This window comes from Leptonychotes weddellii, chromosome 11 (genome assembly GCF_054177405.1).
Source record: "Leptonychotes weddellii isolate Sample4059 chromosome 11, ASM5417740v2, whole genome shotgun sequence".
NCBI lineage: Eukaryota > Metazoa > Chordata > Mammalia > Carnivora > Phocidae > Leptonychotes > Leptonychotes weddellii.
The window spans coordinates 49,614,225-49,639,903 of record NC_138379.1 but is presented as its reverse complement, the minus strand read 5'-3'; the positions used below and the strand labels follow the sequence as shown (position 1 = coordinate 49,639,903).

At 41.0% G+C, this 25,679-nt stretch overlaps 1 protein-coding gene and 1 long non-coding RNA gene across 11 annotated transcripts in view; one reads left to right on the top strand and one right to left on the bottom strand.

Moving 5' to 3' along the window:
* EMSY (EMSY transcriptional repressor, BRCA2 interacting) overlaps positions 1-11,777 on the bottom strand; it is a 97,341-nt gene extending 85,564 nt beyond the window's left edge. For 4 of the 10 annotated variants that reach the window (XM_081798870.1, XM_081798878.1, XM_081798871.1 and 1 more), the window contains exons 1-5: positions 11,623-11,777; positions 9,783-9,891; positions 4,419-4,518; positions 2,826-2,900; positions 1,432-1,473 (exon numbers count right to left, since the gene is read on the bottom strand). In XM_081798870.1, the coding sequence (XP_081654996.1) occupies positions 1,432-1,473; positions 2,826-2,900; positions 4,419-4,518; positions 9,783-9,852 (287 nt within the window). In that variant the 5' untranslated portion in view covers positions 9,853-9,891; positions 11,623-11,777. The remainder of the gene's footprint in view (positions 1-1,431; positions 1,474-2,825; positions 2,901-4,418; positions 4,519-9,782; positions 9,892-11,622) is intronic. The other 6 variants (XM_081798873.1, XM_081798875.1, XM_081798879.1 and 3 more) reach the window with 2 other exon arrangements.
* A 216-nt stretch (positions 11,778-11,993) lies between these two features.
* The window catches only part of LOC145716222 (uncharacterized), a 22,736-nt gene continuing 9,050 nt past the window's right edge, over positions 11,994-25,679 (top strand). Inside the window, exon 1 of the long non-coding RNA XR_014138754.1 lies at positions 11,994-12,466. This is a non-coding gene — a long non-coding RNA (uncharacterized LOC145716222). The remainder of the gene's footprint in view (positions 12,467-25,679) is intronic.

Genomic DNA, 25,679 nt, shown 5'->3' with positions numbered 1-25,679 from the left:
AGGATGTAAATATGCATTAGTTGCACAAATCATCTAAACTGAATTTTACAGATTTTTGTAAACATCTTACTCCAGGGCTTCCCTGGAGTACCTAAGTTTCAATGTAAGGATCGCTTCTCTATTTAGATTAAGGATGGCAAGGGAGGGTAGAAACCTTGCTCCAGCCCCTTTCCTGAGAAATCTAACATGATACTAATGAAACTACCTTGGCCCTCACATCCTTTGGTATGCAGGGCACCGGAAAAAAAATCTTTACCCTCACATAGAAACTCACAGTATCCTATAAATGTCTGGCTTATGGGGAAGGAGTTTAAGAGAACAGTAATTCCAGATAGCCACTTTCTTTGAATACTAGAGACAATGCTGGCAAGAGTGGCACAATTAAAAACTCTGAAGCCCCTTGACGTTCCAGGCTTTAATATTATAATATTCTGACATGTTTCAAAACTGAATTCGAGTATCAAACTTAATAAATGGTCTGGTGCCAAATAATAAACATGTGTTATGCTTCAGGCCATAAGCAAGGCTTTTCTTTGATCCCAGACACCCTGCTCCTTTTGTTTCCACCTCCTTTGTGCTCAATCTTCTCGGCTTTCTCTTCACCTTTCAACCACATTCCTTCAGGCCTAAGCTGCGATCTTGAGTGGGGGAGGGAAGGGAGAGGAGAAAGGGAATGCGGTCAGTTCAGATGCATTCCTCCTTGGCTCCAGTTGCTTTTTTCAGGCTCAGAGTATGAAGCCATCCTATAGATAATCTTTGGATTTAGGTTCTGTTGCTACTTCTGAGGGAAACAGGGCAGAGGAGTTGTAGAGAATAAGGGATCTATGCCTTCCTCACCATTCCACACTCACCGACCCCTGGGCTCAACAAGTAAAATACGACACCTAGTCAAACTAAAACCACAGCATAAAATATTAAAATAAGAGTATAGAAAGACCTAAGAAGCTTTTAAAATTATATGCTGAAGTAAACTCTTCAGAAAATTGAACTCATGTATTAAAGAAATCAGAAAGGAGAGAAAAAAGGAAACACAGGCAGATAGAAGCCAACTCTCAATTATCCATGCTAATAGAGAGAGGAGGGAAAGGGAGAGGTCAAACAGATTAAAGAAATCCACATATTATCCAAAAATACTTTGGCAAATACTTGTAAATTCTTCCACCAAGCCATTTCCAGGACAACTAACAAGCAGTAAAATGACTAATTAAAATTTTCACCTCCTCTCCCTTCCCACCCTCTGACTAGAGGTACTCCCAAGCAGCAAAATGGCTAAAGGGTGGGCAATATTAGGAGGGGGAGGAGGGGAAGAGAAGGAAAAGCAGAGGGCACGGTTAATTCATAAATGGGAATATGTGCCCCTGAATAATTGAGAGCTTCAATTTTGAAATAATACAAGAAAAAGCCTGAAATAATAATAACCTATTTGCATACCTGTAACTTGGTCTTTCACCCAAATATAAGGATAAATTCATTCTTTAAAGGGGAAAAAAGGAAAAGGAGACTAAATAAATGTTATCCTTTAAGTATGAAACTGATGCATCAACTTACAACTAATTGACCCACAATATTTTTCCAATGCTTTTAAGGTACTAACTTTGTCTCTAAGTGCCTCTGAATGTAAGCTATTGTTTACTACTTTATTATCTAGCACATAAGTTTCCTATTACCATCTCAAATTAGAATCTAGGTTCAGTTATTATTTTTAGACCATCCCAATTCAAAAGTTTAGAGCAAATTAAAGAAGGAACACATTAATATTTGAATGTTTCAACCATGTTGGCCTGACAACTAAGTACTTAATGTCTCTAGTGGAAAAATTCCAAACTTCTACAGTGCATACATACCTACCACTGAAAAATCTCAAAATCCAGATACCTAAACTTTCAAACTACGCAGCTAAAAAGGTAGCACCCCATTTTATAAGTTAAGTAAAATGAGGAATAGCAAAGCACAACATGAAGCTAATGGATCTACAAGGTCAATTCAAATACTGCCAGTTGGTTTAAACACACTATTTATCACACTATGGAACTGCACTGAATTTTTTCGTTTAGTTTTATTTCACATTAAAACATAAAAATAAAAAATAAATGAGTAATATTGTAATATATTTTATTTTTAATGAAATGCTCCTGTCATCTGGCATTAACATTTAAGGATAATTTCTGTTCCTTTCTATTCTTTAGGAGGCACTATCTCCATTCGTATTCTACTAATGTTTGATCCCTGCCCTTAGTCCTCCACCACCCTCCACCCCATCTGTCACACAGTTATAATGATCTGAAAACAATTTGATAAGAATCCTTTATAAATTTTATTTTGTTGGCTTTTTTAAAGTAAATTAAGATATATTCATATTTCTTAAAAGCAGAATATATATTCTTACAATCTTTTTTCTGAATCTCAAAATACATGAAATATTAGTCAGGTAAAAAGAAAATTTATAATGCCTATTTATAAAGCAATACATATACCACATACCATTACAAAGAACCTCTAAGGGGTGTCAAATTAGGGGAGCATACCACTTTATTACTGAACTTTGCTTTAAGTAAGTGAATCATCTGCTAAACTGTGGTGGCCTTTTATGCAGAGATCACATTGTAACTGGATTTGACCTGAGTACTTAAAGCTTGCCTAACCAAATGCAAAAACATAACCAACTCAATAAACAGTTAATACCTCTATGGTCAGGATCCCTGAGCACAGAAATATTACTATTAAGATAAAAGACTCAGGAATCTGCTATACAATAGGAAGACTGTTTCAAAATTATGTTATACTACGTCATAAAAAAATCAGGGGTTGTATGACTAATGGCTTACTTATGTGCAATTGTTGTTAACCGTTCATCGTTTACTGCTCTCCGAACTTCAGCACGGTGGCGCTCTGTTGAGATGCTATGAAAAAAAATAGCCATTATAGAACTCTGCCAAGCAGGCAGCTCTTTTCTACACTTTTATTCATGTTTAAGTCAACATTTTGCTTGGGGAAGAGAGGGGACAAGATTGATTTGTGAAAAGATATAGACGGGGCCTAAAATATATCTTCAGATGCTTTCGTTAAAATCACAGAAAAGGGTTCATAGTGATTCTGTGTAACTGCAGAGAGAATTAGTTGCAAATTAAAAATCACAGGAAGACAAATCAGCTTGATATCAAGTCATTACTTCCAAAACTCAGAAATGTCAGACCATGTTCAAGATTAGCAGAGGTTCCTGTTATCTAAATGTGCAAACAGCCACTGAATGACCCCTAATCGTGGTTACTAAGAGGATTTTGGCACCTAGAAGAAAGTCTTCTGAAGTTTTTTTTTTTTTTTTAAAAATAAAAACTAAAGTCCTTCCTAAAGCTTAAGAGTCTATAATTTTATGTTCAGTGAATTTAATAAAGAAACAAAAGTGGCAAGATAATCTGTTTCTTGTGGCTATATGCTATGAAATTTGACACCAGGACATTACTCCCTTATTACTCAACATTTCAACTATGTCTTCTACATTACACTATATTACCATTACAGTAAAAATGTGCTTATATTGATTCTGATTAAATACATATAAAGTTAATACTAAACAAGTGAAAAAAGGCTACACCCATTCCATTCGTAAATATTCAATAAAATGAGTAACCATTCTTCAAATTGTAATCTTTACTGCTTAAGCTAAATCTATATCATGGACTAAAATATGTAAGGGGCTGGAAAGAAGATTTATGAGGAAATAGAAACAACAAACAAAAAATATAGAAGTTGTTAAATATGAAGACAATAAGATTAAGGATTTGACTTAATAATATCCCTGTATTAATGTCAACCAAATACAGGAAAAGACTCTTCCCTATTTTCATTTAAAAAAAAAAGAATAGGACAAAATGGTTTTAAATATAGAAAGGAAACTTCAGTTAAAACAGAATATTTTCTGAGAAAGCTCAAGATGTCAGAATGGATCAAGACAAGGTATCAAAGAATTCCATTCAGTAGAATTGTTAACGGCTTCAAGGCCACTCTAGCAGGACACTGAGGGGATAAACTATCCACAGGGCTATGACTATATAAAAACCACTTATTTCTATAAATTAAAACAACAACTTCCTAGTATCTCCTTCTCCCCTCCCAACAAACGCCACGGGCCACTCCAAGTCTTCAGATCTTGTTGCTACCAACTCTTCTTTCCTTCACCCATATCAAAAATACCTCCCCTCCCCAGGTGACCCAAACCTAAAATAACCTGCCTTAAACCCTTTCTGATTACAGAATAAATGATAAATTACATAACTTTCTGCAACAAAGCACACAACTGGGATGAGATATCTAAGCACCAACAACTGGAAAACCTCTGTCTTCAACTTGAGAATGAAAAGTATTAAAACTCCTCAAAATGAAATTTCTAGAGTCATATCTCACAAACTTTTATAATTTACCTAAGAACTTTTGAGAGTTCTCCGAGAAGATCTTTCTTTTCCTTGGTGAGATCCCCCTGTGCCCGAAGTGCACTGATAACTCCAGCATATGCCTCCAATTCTAGAAGAAGAAAATTATTTTATCAAGATAGGCCTTCAATATTTTAATACTGTGGCTATATATAGTGAAACTACAGGGCAAAAAAACCTAGAAATCAATAAAAAAAAATCAATACACAAAATTTTAGAAGTTCCTCTCAAAAATTTTATCTAAGAGCATTGATTAAAATGTAGCTTTCATAATTGTATATCTTTTTTTTATTGCCTCACAGAAGTCATGTGTACAAAGTGTTTAGGTAGAAAAATCTAATGGTAAATATTTTATCTCACACATTATCAATGAAGAACATTTAACTCAGATGCTACCAACAATTGGGAACAGGCTCCAAGTGATACAAGGCTGATAAGAGAAATTTTTAGCTTTACTGACAGGTACCTACCATCACCAATCCTTGAAATAATTCCTTAGCCCTGCCTTGAATCAAACTACATTCTCCTGGGGTTGAGAATACCATGAGTACTGCACAATAGAAAAACTCCTAGAACAAGAGTCAAATGACCAGATTCTGGCTCCAGGACTCCCACTTACTAGTTGTGTGACCTTGGGCAAGTTCTTTCTCACCCTTGAGCCTCAATTTCTTTATCTAGAAGAGACATCGAAGGTATCTTCCAGATCTAAGATCCTCTGCATCTACCATGGAAATGACTGAGACCGGTTAGGAAACATCAGTTGCTCTTATAGCAACCAGGATATAATATACTGAACCCTAGTGCCAGACAGTTTCATTTCACTATCTTTCCACAGCAACAACCATTATGAAATGAAACTGTCAGTCTCCAATACTGGTTAAAATATAAAAGCAAAAAGTCCTCACTGGCTCCCAATGAACCATGCCTGCCTCCCAGCACACTCCTTGGGAACTGTACTACTTTTGTATAGTCCCTTCCCACACTGACTCTGGGCTTGGCATGTGACTTGCTTTGGCCAGTGGAACATGAGCACACATGATACAAACAGAAGCTCACTACCATTTGCCTCCAGAGCCTTGCTGTCTTGGAACCTTGAGATAACCAAGCTGTGAAGAAGCCCAGGATGAAAGGCCACATGGAGAGAGGCCCATCCATCTGAGCTAAGCCCAGTAAACCAACTAAGCTACCAGCAGAATACAGCCACATGAGAGAGCTCAGGCAAAACCAGCAACCACAGAATCAAAAAAATAAATAAAATAGTTGTTTTAAGCCATTAACACTATGAGACAGGCATATCTAAACAAAACAGAATGATGGGAAATAAGTGTCCAAACTACAGTTATCTTCTTAGTCAATTCAAGTTGCTACTAGTATTTGGTATATCCCAAGGCCTGACACACAAATAATGAAGGTATACATATCTGCATCCTAGGTACTACACCAATAATAAACTAGTAGCCTTGTTTAGTTCTTGTTATTCACAGTTCTGAGAGTAAAAAAAAAAAAGTGAGCTGACTATATTAAACAGAAATATCTGATCCATGGGGCACCTGGGTGGCTCAGTCAGTTGGGCGTCTGCCTTCGGCTCAGGTTGTGATCCCAGAGTCCTGGGATCGAGGCCCCATATCGCATCCCTGCATCGCACAGGGCTCCCTGCATCGCACAGGGCTCCCTGCATCGCACAGGGCTCCCTGCTCAATAGGGAGTCTTGCTTCTCCCTTTCCCTCTGCTCCTCCTCCCTGCTCGCTAGAAAGAAATGCCTGATCCAAATGAATTATCCCATGTGTAAACATCTTGCATATTCAATCTATGCTGAATACTATGTAGATGTTTCATGGGGTCTCTCTGGAAGGACAAAGCTTGCCTGCTCTGAATAGTAAAGGAAATACTTAGTACCACGAAACATATATTTCAGCTTTTATCAGGCCCCAAAGTAGAGTTCAGAAAGGCACTGGGGATAACCAACTAAGAAATCATTATACTAAAAGTTTATGCCTCATTTACGGAATATTTTATTCAATAGATCAGTACTGAGTCCTATTATATATACCATATAGTATGTTAAATCCTGCCTTCAAGGAGTTTACTCTAGAATAAAGCTACAGTGAAACAAGTCATCAGACAATGATGATACAGTTTATAATACAGTGGTAAAAGCAAAGAGAAGAAACACATCATCCAGTCTAGAAGCATAAGCTTTAATCAGAAAGAGAAGTGTGCTCTAAGCAAGCAGGAGGAAAAAAACCACAAATATGCAAAAGGAATACAGTAAAAGAGCAAATAATGTCTCATATAGACATCAAACTTCCAGTAACAGTCGGTGACTATTTTCGGAGTTTTACTTTAGGGAAAGTAAAAATATGTATTTGGATAGTCACTAACTCAAACCAAACTTAATTGCACATTACTACTACTACTACAAGGTACCATGGAGAATATTTATATGAATAAAACAAAGTCCCTATCCTCAGGTATTTAAATTCCAAGAAGAGATGCATATACAGGAATAAAGAAGGATGAAAATGGAAAAGTAGTTTGGGGCCAGACTAAGCCTCTAATTTCAGGCTAAAAAGTCCTCATTTGATAGAGGACTCGGTAGTTGATTGAATGTGGAAAGAACAGCAGAAGGAAAGGAACCAGATTTTGTAGTTTGCAAGATATTTAGGAGAAGGGCAATACCATAAAAAGAAATGGAGAGGTCAGAGAGAGGAAATGGTATGAGGAAAAAGAAAAAGAAGTTCACTTTTGGCCTATGCAATTTATGGTGATCAAGATACTACTTCAAAAAGATTGAAATTAACCAAAGAAATGCGGCAAAGGTTTTTGACATTTCAAGTCTCATTCCAAGTCTAACTAAAAAGTCATGGACAAAAGTAAGAGGTGGTAACCTCACACAAAACTGGGACTCAGACCACAGTTATCATAGTCACACAATCCGAGGCACTTCCTCCATTCTCCAGAAATTCACTCACAGTAAAGAACCTTTACTGGCTTCCCAACCTCCTTGACATTTGATTTCCATTTTGATGGGTATCCTCAGATCCTGACAAATATCAAACTTAGCTGAATTTCTGGTATTTTTGGTGCCGTTCTATTGTAGTGTTCACTCTAATGACACATAACTATAATAAAAGATACATGCAAACACCACGGAAAACAAAAAGATTTCCCAAACCACTCTATAAAGTCCTCAACATTCCATTTAAACAAATCAGCCGTTCAATTATAATATAGTCTGTGAAGCCCCATGTTGGAAAGGTTTTTAAAAAATAAGGCAGGGGAAAGGCAGGATAGAAGGAGGGAAGCATTTATCCATCACTGGTATGTTCAGTATATTACTAAAAAAATTCTCGACCCGAGTTTTTATATTTAAGTAAAATTTAAATGTTTAGTATTCTATGTTAAATGATTTATAACTATTTTTAAAAGAACAAAGCTAATTCTTAAAATATTTTAAGTTAATTCTTAAATACAGTACTTTCTCTAAACTTTGGACCTAGAGCTAAGTGTTTGAAGGCAATTCAAAAGTTTCATTGTTATGATAATGAGCCAACGGGTGGGGAGGAAGTCTTTCTGCAAATCACTATCAAGGCTCACCTCCCAAAGTGAAGGGTCATTGAAGATGACATTACCCTGCAGGAAGGCTGTTTCCTTTTGTATAGAAACAGCTCTCTAGCAACATTACCCACACAGCTCTGGCTAAAGCTAAGGATAAATTTAGACTTAAAGGTTACCATTTTTATATTTAAACATAATCTCTTGACTCAAGGCCCCAAAAGCCCAGAAACTCTAATCCAATCTACTGTAGTTGGGCTCTGTTCATCTGCAATTATTCTAGCTATGGAGTAAATACCAGTACAACTTTATAAATGGTAGCTAGCAAGCTACAGCAATTGCATGCAAGTGTGTAGAAAATCATCCTCAAATTAGTACTAAAAGTTTGGATATAAGGTTAAAGGAAAAAAATGATAATGGATGATTGCCCAAAAAAGCTCTCTAAACATGCTAAAATACAATGCTAAGAAATAGTTTAAAATCAGAGAATCCTCCCAGTGGCCTGATGGGAAATAAAAAGGGTAAATGTTACTAGCAGACAGGACCAGGGCAGCTATGATTCAGATTTACACAAAAGAATTCCCAACAAAGATTTCCTTTGAAGATTCACCTGCAAATAAGTATGTCTGAAAGCAACTGCTCTAAAACACTATACCCTCAGATGTCAAGCACCGTGGTAGGATCCTTTTATATACAATTAATCCACATAACAAACTTATGAGGCAGATATTATTATGCTTCTTTTACAAAAGTGTCAACAGATTTAAGGAGATTAAATAAACTGTCCTTGATCTTGTGGGTCATTAGTGACAAGACCAAGACCCCAGGTCCCTCTGAATTCAAGGCCCACACTTTCCCCTTCAAAATCATAAACAAATAATTCATATCCACTTCCAAAACACTTAATGTTCTTTTTCAAATTATTTTTTCATTTACTGAGCACCCACTATGTGCTAGCTTGGGACTATAGTGGTAAAGAAGACAACAAGGTCGTTCTTGGACCTTTTGGTCTAAAGCAGTAGTTCTCAACCAAGGATCCTCACTTGAACCACAGAATATAAAAAATGACTTGAGTAACTCTCTCAATTTTCCCAAGAATGGTACAAAACTATTACCATTCGAAATGCATAAAAAGAAGCTAGTTCACTACATACAATGGATTAGGCTTTGAATTAGTGCTAATTCTCTCCCTAAAATGCTAGTTGAGAAAGGCTGCTCTAAAGGAAAAGAAGCTCAAAATAATGAATTATAAACATAAAGCGTGTTTTATTACTGACAGTAAACATAATTTAGGAAAGTCAGCATAGCTAACATTTACTTAGAATTCAGAAACAGTTTATAATTCACACATACATTCATGAAGGTTAAAAGTATGCTAAAGTAAGACTGGAATCATATTCCCTGGGTTACAGTCCTGACTCCATGACTTACTATCAGCATCACCTTGGGTTCTAAGCTTCAGTTTTGTCATCTGTAATATGGAAACACACACACAAAAATACCTACCTTTCCCACTTGAGTGAGGATTAAATAAGATAGCGAATGTAAATAACTCAGAATAGCCCAGTACCCCTCAAGAACTCTTAGCTACTATTTTTATTATTATGGTCCATAATAATCCTACTAAGTACAAAGCACTATGCTAGGCACTGGGGAAATAACAATGAGTAAGATGAAAAGTACACCTCTAAAGAATTTCTAATGCAACATGAGATATCACATCCAGGCAAACAGTCATGACAAAAACAGAAAGGGAAAAGTATCATAGAAACGCATAAATATCAAAAATGAAAATCATACCCAATTTTCTAAGAATCCTTTTGCATTCATCCCTGCTGAGATCCAAAAGGGTTGGCCACACAACAGGCATTGCTGCTTCTTTTTGGTAGCCCCAAAGAGCTTGTCTTCCCTACCAAAACAAATGAAACAAAAATCAAATTACCAAAGTACATTCAAAGGCCACTTACCTGGAAATCCACCCACTAAAAAGTAAAACCAGTAAGAACATCTCACAATCCTATTTCACCACCACACTTTTCAACTTCTGATAAACGAAGAACTAAATATTCCGCAGCTCATTATTCCAGCACAGGAGAGTGAAAAGAGCACAGGTTTTAGAGTCAGACACCTCTGTTTCTAGTTCCAGCTTTCAACTCACTGGCTGGGTGATCCTGGGTAAAGTGGACTATCTGAGCAAAAGTTTTCTACATCTGTAAAACAGAGGTACTATCATCCAATTTGTCGTAAGGATTAAAGAACAGTTTGTGAAATTCTTATGATAGTGGCTGGCATGTTGTTTAATAAATAGGTGCTACGACCTGTGGAACCTTGCGCAAGTTACCTGATTTGTGTCGGCTTTCTCACTTGTGAGTTACAAGAGATAAAATATATAAACCTCCTAGCACGTTACCTGGGCTAATGGAACTTAACAAAAAACTTTCTTCTCAAGTCTTAACAATGAACGATAAATTTACACCCTGTAATCATTAAACAATCATTTACCAAAAGTTTAGATGTCAGGAACTTACTTCATACTGGGAACTGCCTGGTCTAGAGGATAAAAAGACAACAGCGCTGGGCACTTGCACAATACCTGCTTAGCACACAGTAGATCCACTGTAAATATTTGTTAAGTAGATGAATGAAAATAGAGAAGAGTGGGTAAAATGAATGAGTGAGTGAGTGAGTGAGTGAGTGAGTGAATGAATGAATAAGCGAGCTCAATGTCTAGTCGAGAAGTCAGGCACCGAACCGTAATAACTGCTATGTCTCGTTCCAGGCACTGGGGCTGCTAACTCCAACTCTGCGCCCGGAGTTGATCCCCCCTCCTCCGACTTCCCATAGTCCTCTCAGCTACGAACCAACACAGAGCAAGGAGAACTGGACTGCGCGCCCCAGCCGGCAGGATGACATAAAGAAAAGGGGTGGGGAGGAGGAAGAAGGGGCAGAGCCAAAGGAATCCGCTCCCTCCACAAGCCAGTCCCCGCCCCCCGACAGGATCTTGGAGGCGGCCGGCGACCGCCCGAATCAAGCACCACGTCACGGCATCCCGACGCGTCCCCGCCAGCGCACCCCACCGCGGGGCCGCAGCGCCCTGGAAATCTGGGCAGCAGTTGCGGGAGCCCGCTCTGGAGCCGGGATCTCGTGTAATCCTTCCCCTACTCAAGTGTCAAGGAGGCAAGCCCGCCCCGCCCCCTCCCCAAACACGCACTCTCTCGCAGCACCACAACAAGAGCAGCCCGCCCACCCTCCTCACCGGTGCCGCTCAGCGCCAACCCCAATGTCAAGCCCACTACCCAAGCCCTTCAAGACCAGTAGCCGGTGTCAGGGGCCCCGGCCGGCATCAGCGCCTCGCTCCCTCCTCAGCGGAGAAGACAACGGAGAGAGAGTAGGCTCGCGGACAGCCAGGCAGACGACCGAGACTCACCGGAAGGCTCCCAGAGCTGGACCCCTAGGATCCCAGCACCAGGCCTGCCAAAGTCCCCCTCAGTCCATCTCGGGGAGCCCCCACGATCCCGTTAGGAGACAACGGAGGATGGGGCTGGGCGCCCCAAGCCGGGGACCAAATGGTTGGCCCGGCGCTCCTCCAGCCTGGCTAACCTGCCAGCTCTTCCCAGCACCCTGTCTGAGAGTCACCCACCTGCCCGGCCTTTCGGGGCTCATCTAAAAGGCTCCTCCGCCAAGACTAGGAAACACCAGGAATTGGGTTTGTTTGCGGTGCCTCAGAAGGGGCAAGATGGCGACAGGCATCAGGGCGCAGGCGCACTCGCGCGCTGCCAATCGGGAGGTGTAGTTCGCCTTTCCCGCCTTTCGGAGAACCGACTCCAGAAGGCCTCCATTCTCCTAGTCCCTCTTTTCCTCCGCGTTTTGAAAGGAAAGAGGAGACATCGCGGGAGGTGCTGGGAGTTGTGGTCCGGACCCAAGCTCCCTTGTCTTTCGCTCTCGGTATGCTGTCGCAGGCGCAAGGAAGGCCGGGATTGTAGTTTCCTTGGCTTCTCCTCCATACTCTTCTCTGGCTTCGCGCGCCTCTCCTCTGGCTGCCGTCTCCCAACCAATCGGCTGGGCTCTCTGCTACGTGTGGCGTCACACGTAGAGGCCAAAATGGCGTCGGTAGCTGGAGCTGAGGCTTTGCCGCGACCTTTACTCTAGGCGAGGTTAGGGACGGTAGGAAAGCAGCTTTGTCCCTGAAGCGCCGTTGAGGATTAGGATCGGATTCCTCAGAATCATGGGAGCAATTATCAACGGCCTCCAGCCCCCACCAGGCGCAACTCGAGGAGAGAATCCACGCTACAAGAACCGACGTAGCGGACGTCGCAATTGCCCGAACCAAATCTGGGGGTTGCGGAGTTGCCAGTGGAGAAGGGGAACCTGAGCGTTCTCCGCTTCGAGTTTCTCCACGTGTGAAGTGGGAATGATAGTGATATCTCGTGCTTTAGCTGTCAAGGGAAGAAGGAGAAGGTATTTATTAGAGGCCCTACGACGTGGTAGGTTCATCCTTCAGCCTTTGTTCTTAATTAATCACAGAACAATTGTGTGAAGAAGGTATTGTTGCCCTTATTTTACATATGAGAAAAGGGGCCCAGTGTGTAGTTACTCGCGGCCATAAAATCGAAGCCAGTGCTTGGTATTGTGGAAGATTCAATCCAAGTTTTGTGATTGTCCTTCCTCTTAAGTTGTGTCCTTTTGGAAATGTAGGATCTGGTAAAAATGCCATGTCAAAGGGGGCTCTTAATATGCTTTCTGATATTAACAAAGTTTTCATGTAAAATGGGGTTAATCGCACCCTATGGGGATGTTGTGATACACAACGTAGAAAAAAGTTATTTGTAAATTGTGGACCACTGTGCAGAAGTGTGAGACTGGTCATATTCTTGAATGGAACTATAGATTAAAAAGAGAAAATAAATAACAGCATTTAAGTTTCTTACTACTATTTACCCATTAGCTAAAAAATACTCTGTGAGGTCCCAGAAAATTGTTATTGTTGAAACCCAAGCCTGCTCCTTCAGAAAGTCATGAAGTGGGACAGATAATACCCAGGCCCTTCTCTCCCTCCTTGATCTTACAGTGCATTCTCCTCCATCTATTTCCCTCCTGTTTTCAGGTCAATTATTTAACTTCTGGAAAGATGGGAAAAGAAACTTTAATAGGTTTTGTAGTTTAACATACATTCTTTGAGCCTCACAGCATCTCAGAGAGGTAGGTATAATTTAGATCCTCCCCCCACCCCCACAAACACTTCTGAATGAGGAAAACACAGAAGTTGAAGAACTCCCCCAGTTTCACAAAGCTAGGAATTGAAGGAGCTGGACTTTATAACCCTCAGTCTTCTGACTACCAAGTGTCTTCCTCTACAACAAATGTCAAGGTGACAGTAATGGAGTAGAAATGGAAAGACAAGCTGCTTATAAAACTGACTCTGACCATAATAAGTAGCATATAAGTCAAGAATTATAGCTTACTCTTGTGCTTACCTGGTGCCAAGTATTTTTAAAATAAGCATCTCACGTATAATTCATTTAGACCTTAAAATTTTATGAGGTAGAAACTATTATGTCCAATTACAAATGAGAAAACCGAGGCACAGGAAGGAGGTTAAATAGCTTGCCTAGAGTCATACATTCTAAGTAAATGGTAAAGCCAGGACTTAAACCCAAGCAGCTTAACTCCAGTGTCTGCTCTAGACCAGTGGTTCTCAAACTTTTCATGTTCAGTAGGAATCACCTGAGGATCTTGTTAAAAATGCAAATTTTGACTGAGTTATGTCTGGGTAGGGCCTAAGATTGTATATTTCTAACAAGCTCTCAATCTACCACATATCTTCTCTTTTCTCCTAACTATATATATTTGTATTTGTGGCCAGAATCTGCCTTCTCCATTCTGCCTCTGATTGTTCCATGTTCCCAAATATTCCCAATATTAAATTCTCTTCCTTAAGGGTCAGAGTCAAACACCCTCAAGAAACTTATCCTGCCCCTGACTTTCCCTCTAGGGTAAGACAGGCATTCCTGCCTCTGCTTCTATACATTTTTTTTTTTTTAAAGATTTTATTTATTTATTTGACAGAGAGAGGCACAGCAAGAGAGGGAACACAAGCAGGGGGAGTGGGAGAGGGAGAAGCAGGCTTCCCGCTGAGCAGGGAGCCCGATGTGGGGCTCGATCCCAGGACCCTGAGATCATGATCTGAGCCGAAGGCAGACGCTTAACGACTGAGCCACCCAGGCGCCCCTGCTTCTGTACATCTTATTACAGAATTCAGAACACTTAAGTTATGGTCATTTGTTCAAAAATCTTCTTGACTAGACAGTGAGCGTTTCAAGGAGAGGGCTTTTACTCCCGTGTCTAGCACATAAAAATAATAGCTAATACTTATCTAGGGCTTTCTCTGTTCCAGATGCTGCTTTATACATTAACGTGTTTCATCTCCACAATAGCCTTATGAGATATACTATTCCCATTTTATGAATGAAGAAACTGAGGCACAGAGAGATTAAGTAGTTTACCTAAGGTAACAAGCTAGTAAGTAGCAGAGCCATGATTTCAAGTTAAGACACTTTAAGTCCAGGAAATTTGTGATAAATGAGAGCCGTCTTCCACTTCCAAAAAGGAATAGCCAAGACTTATTGTCCTATTAGACATGAGTATAACTACCTCTAGCCTGGGAAAATGTATTGGAGGACAATATTTGTCTCAAACAATTATTCCTCTACTGACAACCAGGTTAAGCAGTTTTCTTGAAACAGACTTCTTCAAGAGGCCTACCATGCACTATTATAATTTTGTAGTGCTATATTGGAGAAGGTGGATTTCACAGTTATGAAAATATTTGTTAAGTTCCCTGTAATACTGTACAGGTAGGCAAGTCGAAATGGATAAGACTTTAGAGATTCATTTTCAAAATGAAAAAACAGGTTCAAAGACAGCAAATGAGTTAACCAGAGTCATACAGGAACTCCATGGCAGGAGGACTGGAAACCAGCCCTTTTGCCTTACAGGCTGCTTGTCTTTTCACTGTACCACACTGCCCGTAGAGTCTTACCTTTGGAAAGATTTATTACCACAATGGTATAGCCAAGGTGTATACTAAAAATGAGAATAGCAAAACCAAAAAAATAAATTAGTAATATTTAAAAATAAATTAGTAATAAATTATATTAGTAGAATATAAAATAGTAGATCAAGATAAGTAGATTTGGGGGACAGAAAAAGAAAAAGTAAATGGGAAATGGCAATTACATACTTGGGTTTCATGTAAGATAAAAATGCTTTGAACAATCTAGAACAGCTTCAGAAATGAGGTGAAAGATGACCCTGCCTTGTCAACTGCCTTAACTCCTCTCCCTTACTGCCCACTAAATTCTGTAGTCTCTACTTCGTAAATAGCTGGCCCCATTGTTTCAGTGGGCTGATGATGAGGCCTCATCACCTGTGTGGAGTGGACCTTTTTCCCAACCCTCTTCCTCCAAAAGAACCTCTCTACACTCCTTGCCTAGTACATCTACCATACTGCCACTGCTGTCAGGGTGACGTTCTAAAATTCAAAGCTCACCGTGTCAGTCACTTGTATAAAACTCTCCAGTGGTTTCTAGTTGCCAACAGAATAAAGTTCCAGCTTTTTTACAAGCAAACCCATGTCAATGCAAAGAAATTTCCTTGCATATCTAACGTTTTCATAGAGCACTGCCAACACTTATTTTATTTTGCCTAAAATCTGATACTGTCCTAAAGTTAACTCCTTCTCTTAAAGCCCTTTCAAATGGAGCTCTCCTGGGGCGCCTGGGTGGCTCAGTCGTTAAGTGTCTGCCTTCGGCTCAGGTCATAATCCCAGGGTCCTGGGGTCAAGCCCCGCATCGGGCTCCCTGCTCAGCAGGGAGCGTGCTTCTCCCTCTCCCACTCCTCCTGCTTCTCCCTCTCCCACTCCTCCTGCTTCTCCCTCTCCCACTCCTCCTGCTTCTCCCTCTCCCACTCCCCCTGCTTCTCCCTCTCCCACTCCCCCTGCTTGTGTTCCCTCTCTCGCTGTGTCTCTCTCTGTCAAAAAAAAAAAAATCTCAAATGGAGCTCTCCTGTCCCCATCTTTAGTATCTTGAACCAGAAGTAAATGCTGGCATTCTCACCTTGTAACTACAACTTCCAGACCAGCTACCCCTGCTTTGAGGCTTTTACTCTCAAGCCATGCAAACTCCATCTTCATTCCATCTCTCTAGGGATGATGGGATCTTAGAAACTTTTTAACAGCCTGCTATCATCAGTTTATGTTGCCCGGTTGTCCCCTCTGCTCTTGTCCTCACCAGAAAGATTAAAAAAAAACAAAACAAAACACCTCCCAGCACCGCCCTTCAACCACCCATTTCTTTGATCATATCCTGTACTTTGTTCTCTAGAACTGTTCCACCTCTGAAATCAGTAACCAAGGGATTCCACCTTCTAAACAAGACCTTCTTTTATTCCAGATTTTTTTATTCCTTTACCCTCACCAAACCTGTTCTTCAACTTCCGTGAAATCTGTAGTTGACAGTCTACGGGTTCCAAGTTTGTTCCCCTCCTCCAGCTTTACTTTCTTCCCTTTCTAAACTGGGACCTGTGATCATTTATTTCAAACTTGGTCTCATTGGCACTTTCAAGTTCATTCAGCCATTCTGTCCTTCCACATAAACCCTAAAACAGCCCTCAACCTTGGATCAGTTCCTCCCCTACATCCCTTCCCATGTTGATGTAGTTATTAGTTAACTATTGGTGCATAATAAATTATCCCAAACCTTGACTTAAAACAACAATAAGATTTTTTTTGGCTTTTCGGTTTTTTCCATTTCATACAGGTTTTGCAGTTTCTATGGGAATTAAGTTAGCTGAGTGATTCTGGCTTGAAATCTCTAAGTGGTTGCAGTCATGATGTCAGCTGGGGCAGCTGTCATCTGAAGACTGACTCTGGGGCTAAAGAAAGAATCACCTTCCCAGGTAGCTCTTTCACGTGGTTGGCACTTTAACAAGGGAAAAGGTCTGTTTTTCTGTGGACCTCCCTATAAGGCTGCTTGAGCATCCTCACAGTATCGTGGCTGGCTCCCCCTAGAGCAAGTGAGGGGTTAGAGCAGTGTGGAAGCTATAATGTTGCAATGTGCCTGCCCATCTGTGTGTGGACGAAATCAGATTTTAGGAATTTGTACAAAGCAAATCTAGAACAACTTGATGGAAGTAAATTGAAATAATATTAAGTAGCATTTATTGAAGTCCAATTATAGAAAGAGCACCCATGTGCATTACTTCATTTAAACCTCACAACATTCCCATGACATAGTAATCATTGTCCATTTCATAGCTGAGGAAACCAGGACCTAGAGAGAAAAGTAATTTGTGCAATGTCAGATATCACCGGAAGACTCTTCCCAAGAACACACAAGAATTCTGGTTATCTGTGGTTGCATATCAAACCATTGCTGTAGCTTAAACTATTTCGCTGACAAATCTTCATTTTGGTAGGGCTTAGTGGAGACAGTTCATCTCTCCTCCTCTGATGTCCACTGAGGCAGCTTGGCACCTAAGATCTAGAATCATCTGAGGTCTCATTCATTCATATGACCAGCAATTGACATTGCCTGGAATTTTTGTTGGGATTATCAGCAGAGACATCCATATGTAGCATCTCCATGTGGCCTAGGCTTCCTTGCAACATGTGGCAAAATTCCAAGGGGAAGTGACTGGAGAGAAAGAGACAAAACTATGGAAGTTTTTATGATCAAACTATGGAAGTCATGTCACTATTTGTGCCATACTCTTGATTGGAATAGTCAAGCCCACCCAGGTTCAAGGGGAAGGGAATTAGATTCCATTTCCTAATGGAAGAGTGGTGGAGTTCTGAAAGAACACATGGAACCAGAAATACTGCTGTGGCCATTTTTGAAAAACATCATCTGCCATAGTCAACCCTCTGTTCACAACATATCTTCATATGCAAGACATACTCATTCCTTCCCCCCACCATCCCCAGCCCCCAAGTCTTCCCATTGTGACAGCAGGATTGGACTGTTAAGAGGCTAAGAGGTTGCAGTCATACTGTGAGATTCCATTTATATAAAGTTCAAAAGCAGCAAAAATAATTTTTGTGAAAGAAGCCTGAATAGTAAATAACTTCAGAGGAGCAACTACTTGGATGGAGCACGTAGGAACCATGGAATTATGAATGTCCTAGATCTTGATCTGGGTAGGGGTTATATGAATAGATATGCCTAGGTAAAAGCTTATCAAGCTGTACATGTAAGATTATATCCTTTATGTAGTTTATACTTAAATAAAAAGTAAAATCACTGTAATGGTGGATACATGTCATTACACATCTGTCAAAACCTGTAGAATGTACACCACCAGGAGTGAACACTTAGGTAACCTGTGGACTTTCGGTGGTAATGCCACCTCAGTGTAGGTTCATCGATTGTAACAAATGTACTACTCTGGCGTGGGATATTGATAGGGAGAGTATATGGGGGGGGCAGGTGGAGGGGCTGGGTAGGACTGGAGGTATGTGGGAACTTTTTACACAGTTTAACTGTGAACCTAAAAGTGCTCTAAAAAATAAAGTTTATTGGGCGCCTGGGTGGCTTGGTTGGTTGGGCGACTGCCTTCGGCTCAGGTCATGATCCCGGAGTCCTGGGATCAAGTCCCACATCGGGCTCCCGGCTCAGCGGGGAGCCTGCTTCTCCCTCTGACCCTATCCCCTCTCATGCTGTTTCTCTCTCTCTCTCTCTCTCAAATAAATTAATTAATTAATTAAAAAAAATTTTTATTACTTAAAAAAAAAATAAAAAGGATTTAAAAAAAAAAAAACCCTGTTCGTACCAGTTAGGAGCGTGGCTGTGTGTCAAATGAAAGGATGGATGGATGGATGGATAGGTGAAATGGTTTAAGGAACAATGAAAATTTTTGGTTTACTTAAAAGTAAGTCCTAGAATAGTTCTGGCGACAGGCATTACTGAATCTAGAGTATCTCCATCCCTCAGCTCTGTCCTACTGTGTTGGCTTCATTCTCAGGTTCCATGTGTTGACCCCCAGCAGTTCCAGGCTTCTAACATCCTCCCTGCTTATAGCCTCAGCAGAAAAGCACATGCCATCTCTTCCAACAATCTTATTAAAAGTCTTGCTCTGTTGTTGTTGGCTCCATCTGGGTTTCATGCCCATCCCTAAACTGTGGCCAGGGGAATGTAATACCCTGATTTGTCAGGCTTTATCCACATGTTACTCTTTGGAAAGGAAGAAGCTGAGTGGCAAAATCAGTTATTCCAAAGTACGTGGAGTAGGGTGGGGGTGGGCTTGGCTCCCTTAGGAAAAATAGGGTACTACACAGCAAAATCACAGATGCTTATTAAAATAAGGCAGGGCACTGTGTGAGTCATAAAAATGTCCATACCCTTTGATATAGGATTCCCATTTGTGGGAATAATCCAAAATGTGGATTATTATTCTCCAAAATTATCCAAAAAGTTATAGAGATTTTAATTTCAATACTATCAAAAAACTAGATAACATAATTATCTTGCAATAAAAGTATTTGCATATCCCACGTATATACTCAGTATGTAGTCATTTAAAATGAAAATTACAAATAGTTAACATCAAGGAATATGCTTAAGATAAATGGAAAAGCATGTACTTACATGTATACACATATACATATATAAAAGGACACATGTTAAATATGAGAAAAATGGAAGAAAAGTAAGCCCAACCTAGGTGGGCTTGACTGTTCCAACCAAGAGTATGGCACAAAACATGCCAAAACAACTTACTAGAGTGGTAACACTTCTTTTTTTTTTCCTAATATTTATTTTTCCTTTATTTTTCAAGTTTCCTCTTAGGTATTTATGTCATTATTATGATTTAATAATGCATTTTGTAAAACTCCTTAGCATCTTAGTAAGAATAGTCCATTCTCCTAAGTACTATTGTATAGAATCAAAATAAACTGCTAGGTCAGTTTACTAATGATTCTGGTTAAGGTCATAGAATCCAGAGTTAGCAGAAACCTCAGAGGTATTCAGTTTAATGCCCCATTTTACAGAAGAGGTATCTGAGACCCCGAGAGAAGAAGTAACTTACACAATCACACAGGAACCAAGGGCAGGTCTCATGATTTTCAGGCTAACAGTTCCTACACTGCACCAATCAATTAAGATGTAGATTTTTTGCGATTGTTTTCCTTTGAAAACAAATCCTCAAGTTCAAGTTGATATCCAGCCTTTCATTAATAATTTAAATTAAAGGAGCTATTATCACTTTAGTTGGGAAAGTGATGTTTTTAAAAGGATGGTAAAAACTAATATAGGGGTGCCTGGGTGGCTCAGTCGATAAGCATCTGCCTTTGGCTCAGGTCATGATCCCAGGGTCCTGGGATCAAGCCTCGCATCAGGCTCCCTGCTCAGCCAGGAGCCTGCTTCTCCCTCTCCCGCTCCCCCTGCTTGTCTTCCCTCTCTCACTGTCTGTCTCTCTCTCTCTGTCAAATAAATAAATAAAACATTTAAAAAAAAAAACTAATATCATGGCCCTTTAAAAGGTCCTTGCCTTGCACATCCTTGCACATCTTTATTTGTAAGCAACTCAGTCAAGAAATACCGAGGAAGCCCAGATCTGACTAAATGGGCCAATGTACGGTCTACTTTTGGGTATCCACATCCTCATTCATTCATTGAATGAGTGTTAGGCCCGATGCCATGCCTTGGAGATACGAAGATGAATAAGGTACCACCGTTATTCTGGAGCTGACAGTTGAGTGGGGAGGTTAGACATACGCAGATAGCTCTATATACCATAGGAGAACATGGTAACAGAATGTTCATAAAGGTGTTTAAGAAGTGCTACAGGATCAGGGAGAAAAAGATTTTCATCACAGAAGGCTTCATAGCAGAGGTAGCATTTGGGTTGGGCCTCTTGAGTGAACAGGATTTTACCAGGCAGAGAAGTGGGGGAGGGGGTATCCAGGGTATCACAGCAGAGGAAATAAGAAGCAAAGGTTGGAAATATAAAGGGACACATAGAATGGCAACATCAAGGAGTGAAATGAAGGATGTTGGACTCCTAGTGGTCCTCAACTGGGAGTACTTGTTGGACTAACTTAGGGAGCTCTATCAAATTTCAGAAGATTGTAATGTACACCTTTGACTAAAAACCTTAGATGGCTGCTGAGATCTTATGAATACCCTCAAGGTTTTTTGGGTCCGTGATTACCACAGTCATGAGAGAGCACCAGACTGAGTAACACAAGTTATTGCCATTTAATCCACATTGGAACCCAAGTGGCAAAAATACTGTCTGTGCTCTGGATGGTGATTTGACACTGATTAATGACTTGATCATTAGAAAACCAAAGGGAATTGCAAATGAAAATAGAAATAAAGACATAATCTCACACATTGAGTTTTCCCTAGTACATATCTTTGAAAAAATATATATATTTTTCAGGTTCACCCAAATGCTAAAGTGCCTCAGGTGAGGAGCTGATGATAATCAGTAATTATCCAAGGTGAGATCCAAGACATTTCATAAAGATGGAAATAATAACCCTGTCGGAAATGGAAATCAGCTATCATGGGGGAGGGGGCTATAAATCCAAACATAATATCCAACTTGTCTTCACCTCAGAGAGTTTCCAGCTGTTTATGATGTTTTGCTGTGATTTGCCAGAAATGAAATGCATTTTTTTAAACTGTGCTCCAGCCAGCTGAGCGAAAGCCTTGGGAACCATATTCTCTTTCAAGAAGTGTTGAACACTTGTGAAGTCTGCAGAGAAATGGTACAAGGTGTCTGCTTTCTTGTCAGTTCCAATGAAGATCTTTTCCTTGCAACCCTAGGATTGATTATTTTCTAAGTGAGCTTGTGGAAGACCAGATCAGGTCTCTCTTGGATTGAAAGGGCACTTGCTGAGATGCTATGAGCTTTAAACTTACCATGTCAAGGCCAGCAGTTCAAATCCAAGCCTTGCTAAAGGAGGTAATAAAGGAAGCTTGCTTATGGAGAGCCTGGGGAATGTATTTGTTGAGAAATGATTGTGGGAAGGAAATGTCCTAATAATGCTTGTATGAGTATGTGCCCCCCCCCCCCCGCCCACAGACACACACACCCTGAGCTGAAGCGTACAAGGCAGTCTGTGGTAATAGCAGTTAATCTCACCAGACTGATTAGAGACTTTGAAGAACAGAGGTTGAGTTCTGAATGCCCAGCACTGTTGAGTAAATTACTGAATGACATGTGGAACCCGAGAAGACAGTGGTATGGCATGTGGCAGTGTCTTCCCACAGTCACTCCAGACTGCCTAAGCTTCTCGAGACAAACCTTGCACCTTCATGTCATGCCCTGGGGCTGTTCTCCCATCTTGCCTCTGGAATGCTTTTATGCCATCGCTTCTTGCACCCTCTGGCCTTTTGAAGCCTATTAAAATCTTCATTCTTTACAGTCCATCTCAAAGATCTTTTGAAAATAATTCTCCATGCACAGATGGGAACAGGGACTTCTTGGAAGTCAAACAGATCTGGGTTTGAATCCCAATTCTACCTCTTTCAAGTTCTTGAGCAAGTTACTTCAGTTCTTTGTGCCTCAGTTTCCTCCAGATGGGTTTTGGGAAAGGTTAATGTGATAACATAAGTACAGTCTTAGCTCAGTGAGCAGCACAAAGTAGATAATCAGTGACTGTTAGCCCTCTCCCCTTGTTCACCTTCCTCCGTAAAACCCAGGTCCATGCTTAAAAAATGTTGCCTCCCAGGGCACCAGGGTGGCTCAGTCGGTTGGGTAGCTGACTTGGTTTTGGCTCAAGTCATGATCTCAGGGTCATGGGATCCAGCACCACATCAGGAGCACTGAGCATGGAGTCTGCTTATCCTTCTCTCTCCCCCTCTGCCCCTCTCCAAGCTCCCTCTCTCTCACTCTCTCTTTCTCTTTCTAAAATAAATAAAATCTTTAAAAAAAAAAAAGTTCCCTCCCTCTGCCTATACATTCTTTAGCACTTTTTCCCCCTCCCCACTGCCAATTATATCCGCAGATATAATTGCTCCCTCCTCTGTACCATAGTGCTTTGCTTATGCCTCTTTTCTTGCACTTATTATAGGCTGACTTGAGCTATAACTCACTGTGTTTCCCTCCCACTTTGGCTGAAAACACCTCAAGAGCGGTATCTCCAACAACTAGCATAAGGACTAGTTTAGGACAGACATTCCATAAATGGTTGTCTAATTGGAACAACATTTAACCCAGCTTTCCAGGAGGCAACGTGAACATGTAACATGTCTTCTCCCTACAAGTGCTGTATGGTCTAAGTAGCAAGAAGGAAATTCCCCTGCAATTAAGTGGTTCAAAGTTGATTGCTGTCTGTCCTCCACTTCCAGATGTCTTTGTTTCTCCCACTTCCAACTCAGCCAGGCCAGAAGAGCATTCCCATGAGGGTAATCTAATATATCTTTTTTGGCTTTTTTGATTAGAGTGTGAAATACTTTCTTTGGAGAAAATACACAAGAGTGAGGTTTTTCTCTGTTTTTGCAAGGGACAGAAGGTGAGGGAGAGAGAGGGAAATTGAAGCCAGAGGAAAATCTATTGTACCCCAGGAGCTGAAGAACACATGTAGCCAACACAAAAAATATTGTCCTGGGTCAGAATTTCAGAGCCTGAGCCATGAATGACTCCAGACCTTCTCATTGATCTTAGGGAAAGAATTAAAAGAAAAACAAAACAATTTAAAAAATCTCTTCCCCAGAAACTATTCTGTACAATGATATTTGTACAAATGAAGAACCAGAAGCAAGCTAAAAATTCAATTCAACAAATACTTCCTGAACTATGAAGTTCAGGGGCATTGGAGTTAGGGAGATATTGGTGAAGCTAGATTTCTAAACTTAGTCTGTTCTTCCCTCCGCTCAATTATTTTCATCTTTGGGGAAAGCACAGTATTTCAGTCAGCATTCAGCTAAGGAAGTAGAATTACTATGAGTTGTGGGATAAAGGATTTGTTATAGAAATTAGAACTTAAACAATTGCGAGAGGGGCTGGGGCAGTCTGGCTCTGAAAGGGGGGCGATCAGGGGAGTCACCAACCAGTCAATCCCAGAAGTCAAGCACATCTAGCTGACAGGGGTCTGTGAAGGGGGAACTGATAGAGAAGTCTACAGGAGAAGGCTGTGGGTCCATAACCAGGGGTTTGGTGGTGGGCTTGGAGCTTCTATTGACCAAGAGTCAGCAGTTAGGAAGAGCTGGGTATAGAGTGGAGGAGAGTGAAGACAAGCTGGAACCTTCTGGCACCTCCACATCTGTCCATGACTTCAGTGATCAATGGCTGCTGATTCACTTCTGCTTCCCAAATCTCAAACAACTATCTTTAAAAAAAAGATATTTATTTATTTGAGAGAGCAAGAGAGAGCATGAGCAGTGGGGAGAGGCAGAGGGAGAGGCCTACTCCCCACCAAGCAGGGGCTCAATCTCAGGACTCTGAGATCATGACCTGAGCTGAAGGCAGCCAATTAACCAAGTGAGCCACCCAGGTACCCCTCAAACGACTATTTTTTTAAACCAACTTTAACCTAGAACCATGCAGTTTGCCACTTAACTAAGCCGGCACACATAAATTTCCCCCCATCGCCATAAAGCCATTTGTCTTCTCCAAATTTCTACAATGAAAAAGAGTGGGCTTTTAAGTCTGACAGGCCTGGGTTCTAATCCTGGGTCTGCGCACTCCCCCGCCCCACCCCCAGCTGTATGACCTCAGGTAAATTACCATTTCCAGACCTTAATGGAGCAGGAATCCCTCCTCTGTGCTACTGTAGCCCCCTGGGCTTGTCTCAGTTGTAGCATTTACTTCATTTTCTTGTCATTATCTATTTATGTGTCCACTTCCTGCACCAGACCACAAGCTTGAGCACAGGGATCATATCTGATTCTACTCTATAGTTATGGTGCCTAATGGTGCCTGACACAGAATGCTCAGTAACTGCTGGCTGAGGCTGAATCCTTGAAATGGAGACGAGAACTCACCAGACTATCAAGCTAACAACAGTGGAGCCCAATACTAAGACATTAAGGCAGTGAGACCTACCTGTGTCCCTATCACATTCAGTACCGTCTGTAAAAATAGGCTCCAGACACCCCTACCTCATCCACAGCTTCTGTGTTAAACCATTCCACTCCCCAACCTGTTTTAATCATCCTGATTCCGGGCTCTTGGGCTTGTTTTCTGTTTATCACCTGCTATCACCTCTTGGACCTATTACCTTAAATGTTCAAGCCCCCAGCTCTCTACCTTGCTTGAATTTTTCTTTTCCCCTTTGAGTAAACTATTTTCCCTTTCTTGGCGTGTTTCCCACCGTCCTACCCGAGGTTCTCAGGTCAGAGACAATGAAAGTCCCTGCCCTTGGGGAGTTCTCACTCTGGTGAAAAACAGACAGGGAAACCAGCAATTCCAGGACAGTGTGGTAAGAGGTCTGTTGAGGGATGTTCAGGGTACGATGGGAGCATAGAAAGAATGAAGAGCATGTAATCTTACAAGGAGAAGGAAGTATACATTGATCTGAGTCTTGAGAAATTGTTTAAGAGATTCCCAGGCAGAGAAAGGGAGGACGTGTGTTGCAGACAGAGCCCACATTGCAGTGGTGTGAAGACAGGAGGGACAGGGCCTGGGAGGCTGCAGGTATACTGGTGTGGTGGGAAGAGTATGCAAGCGCAGTTGGGAAGTGGAAGG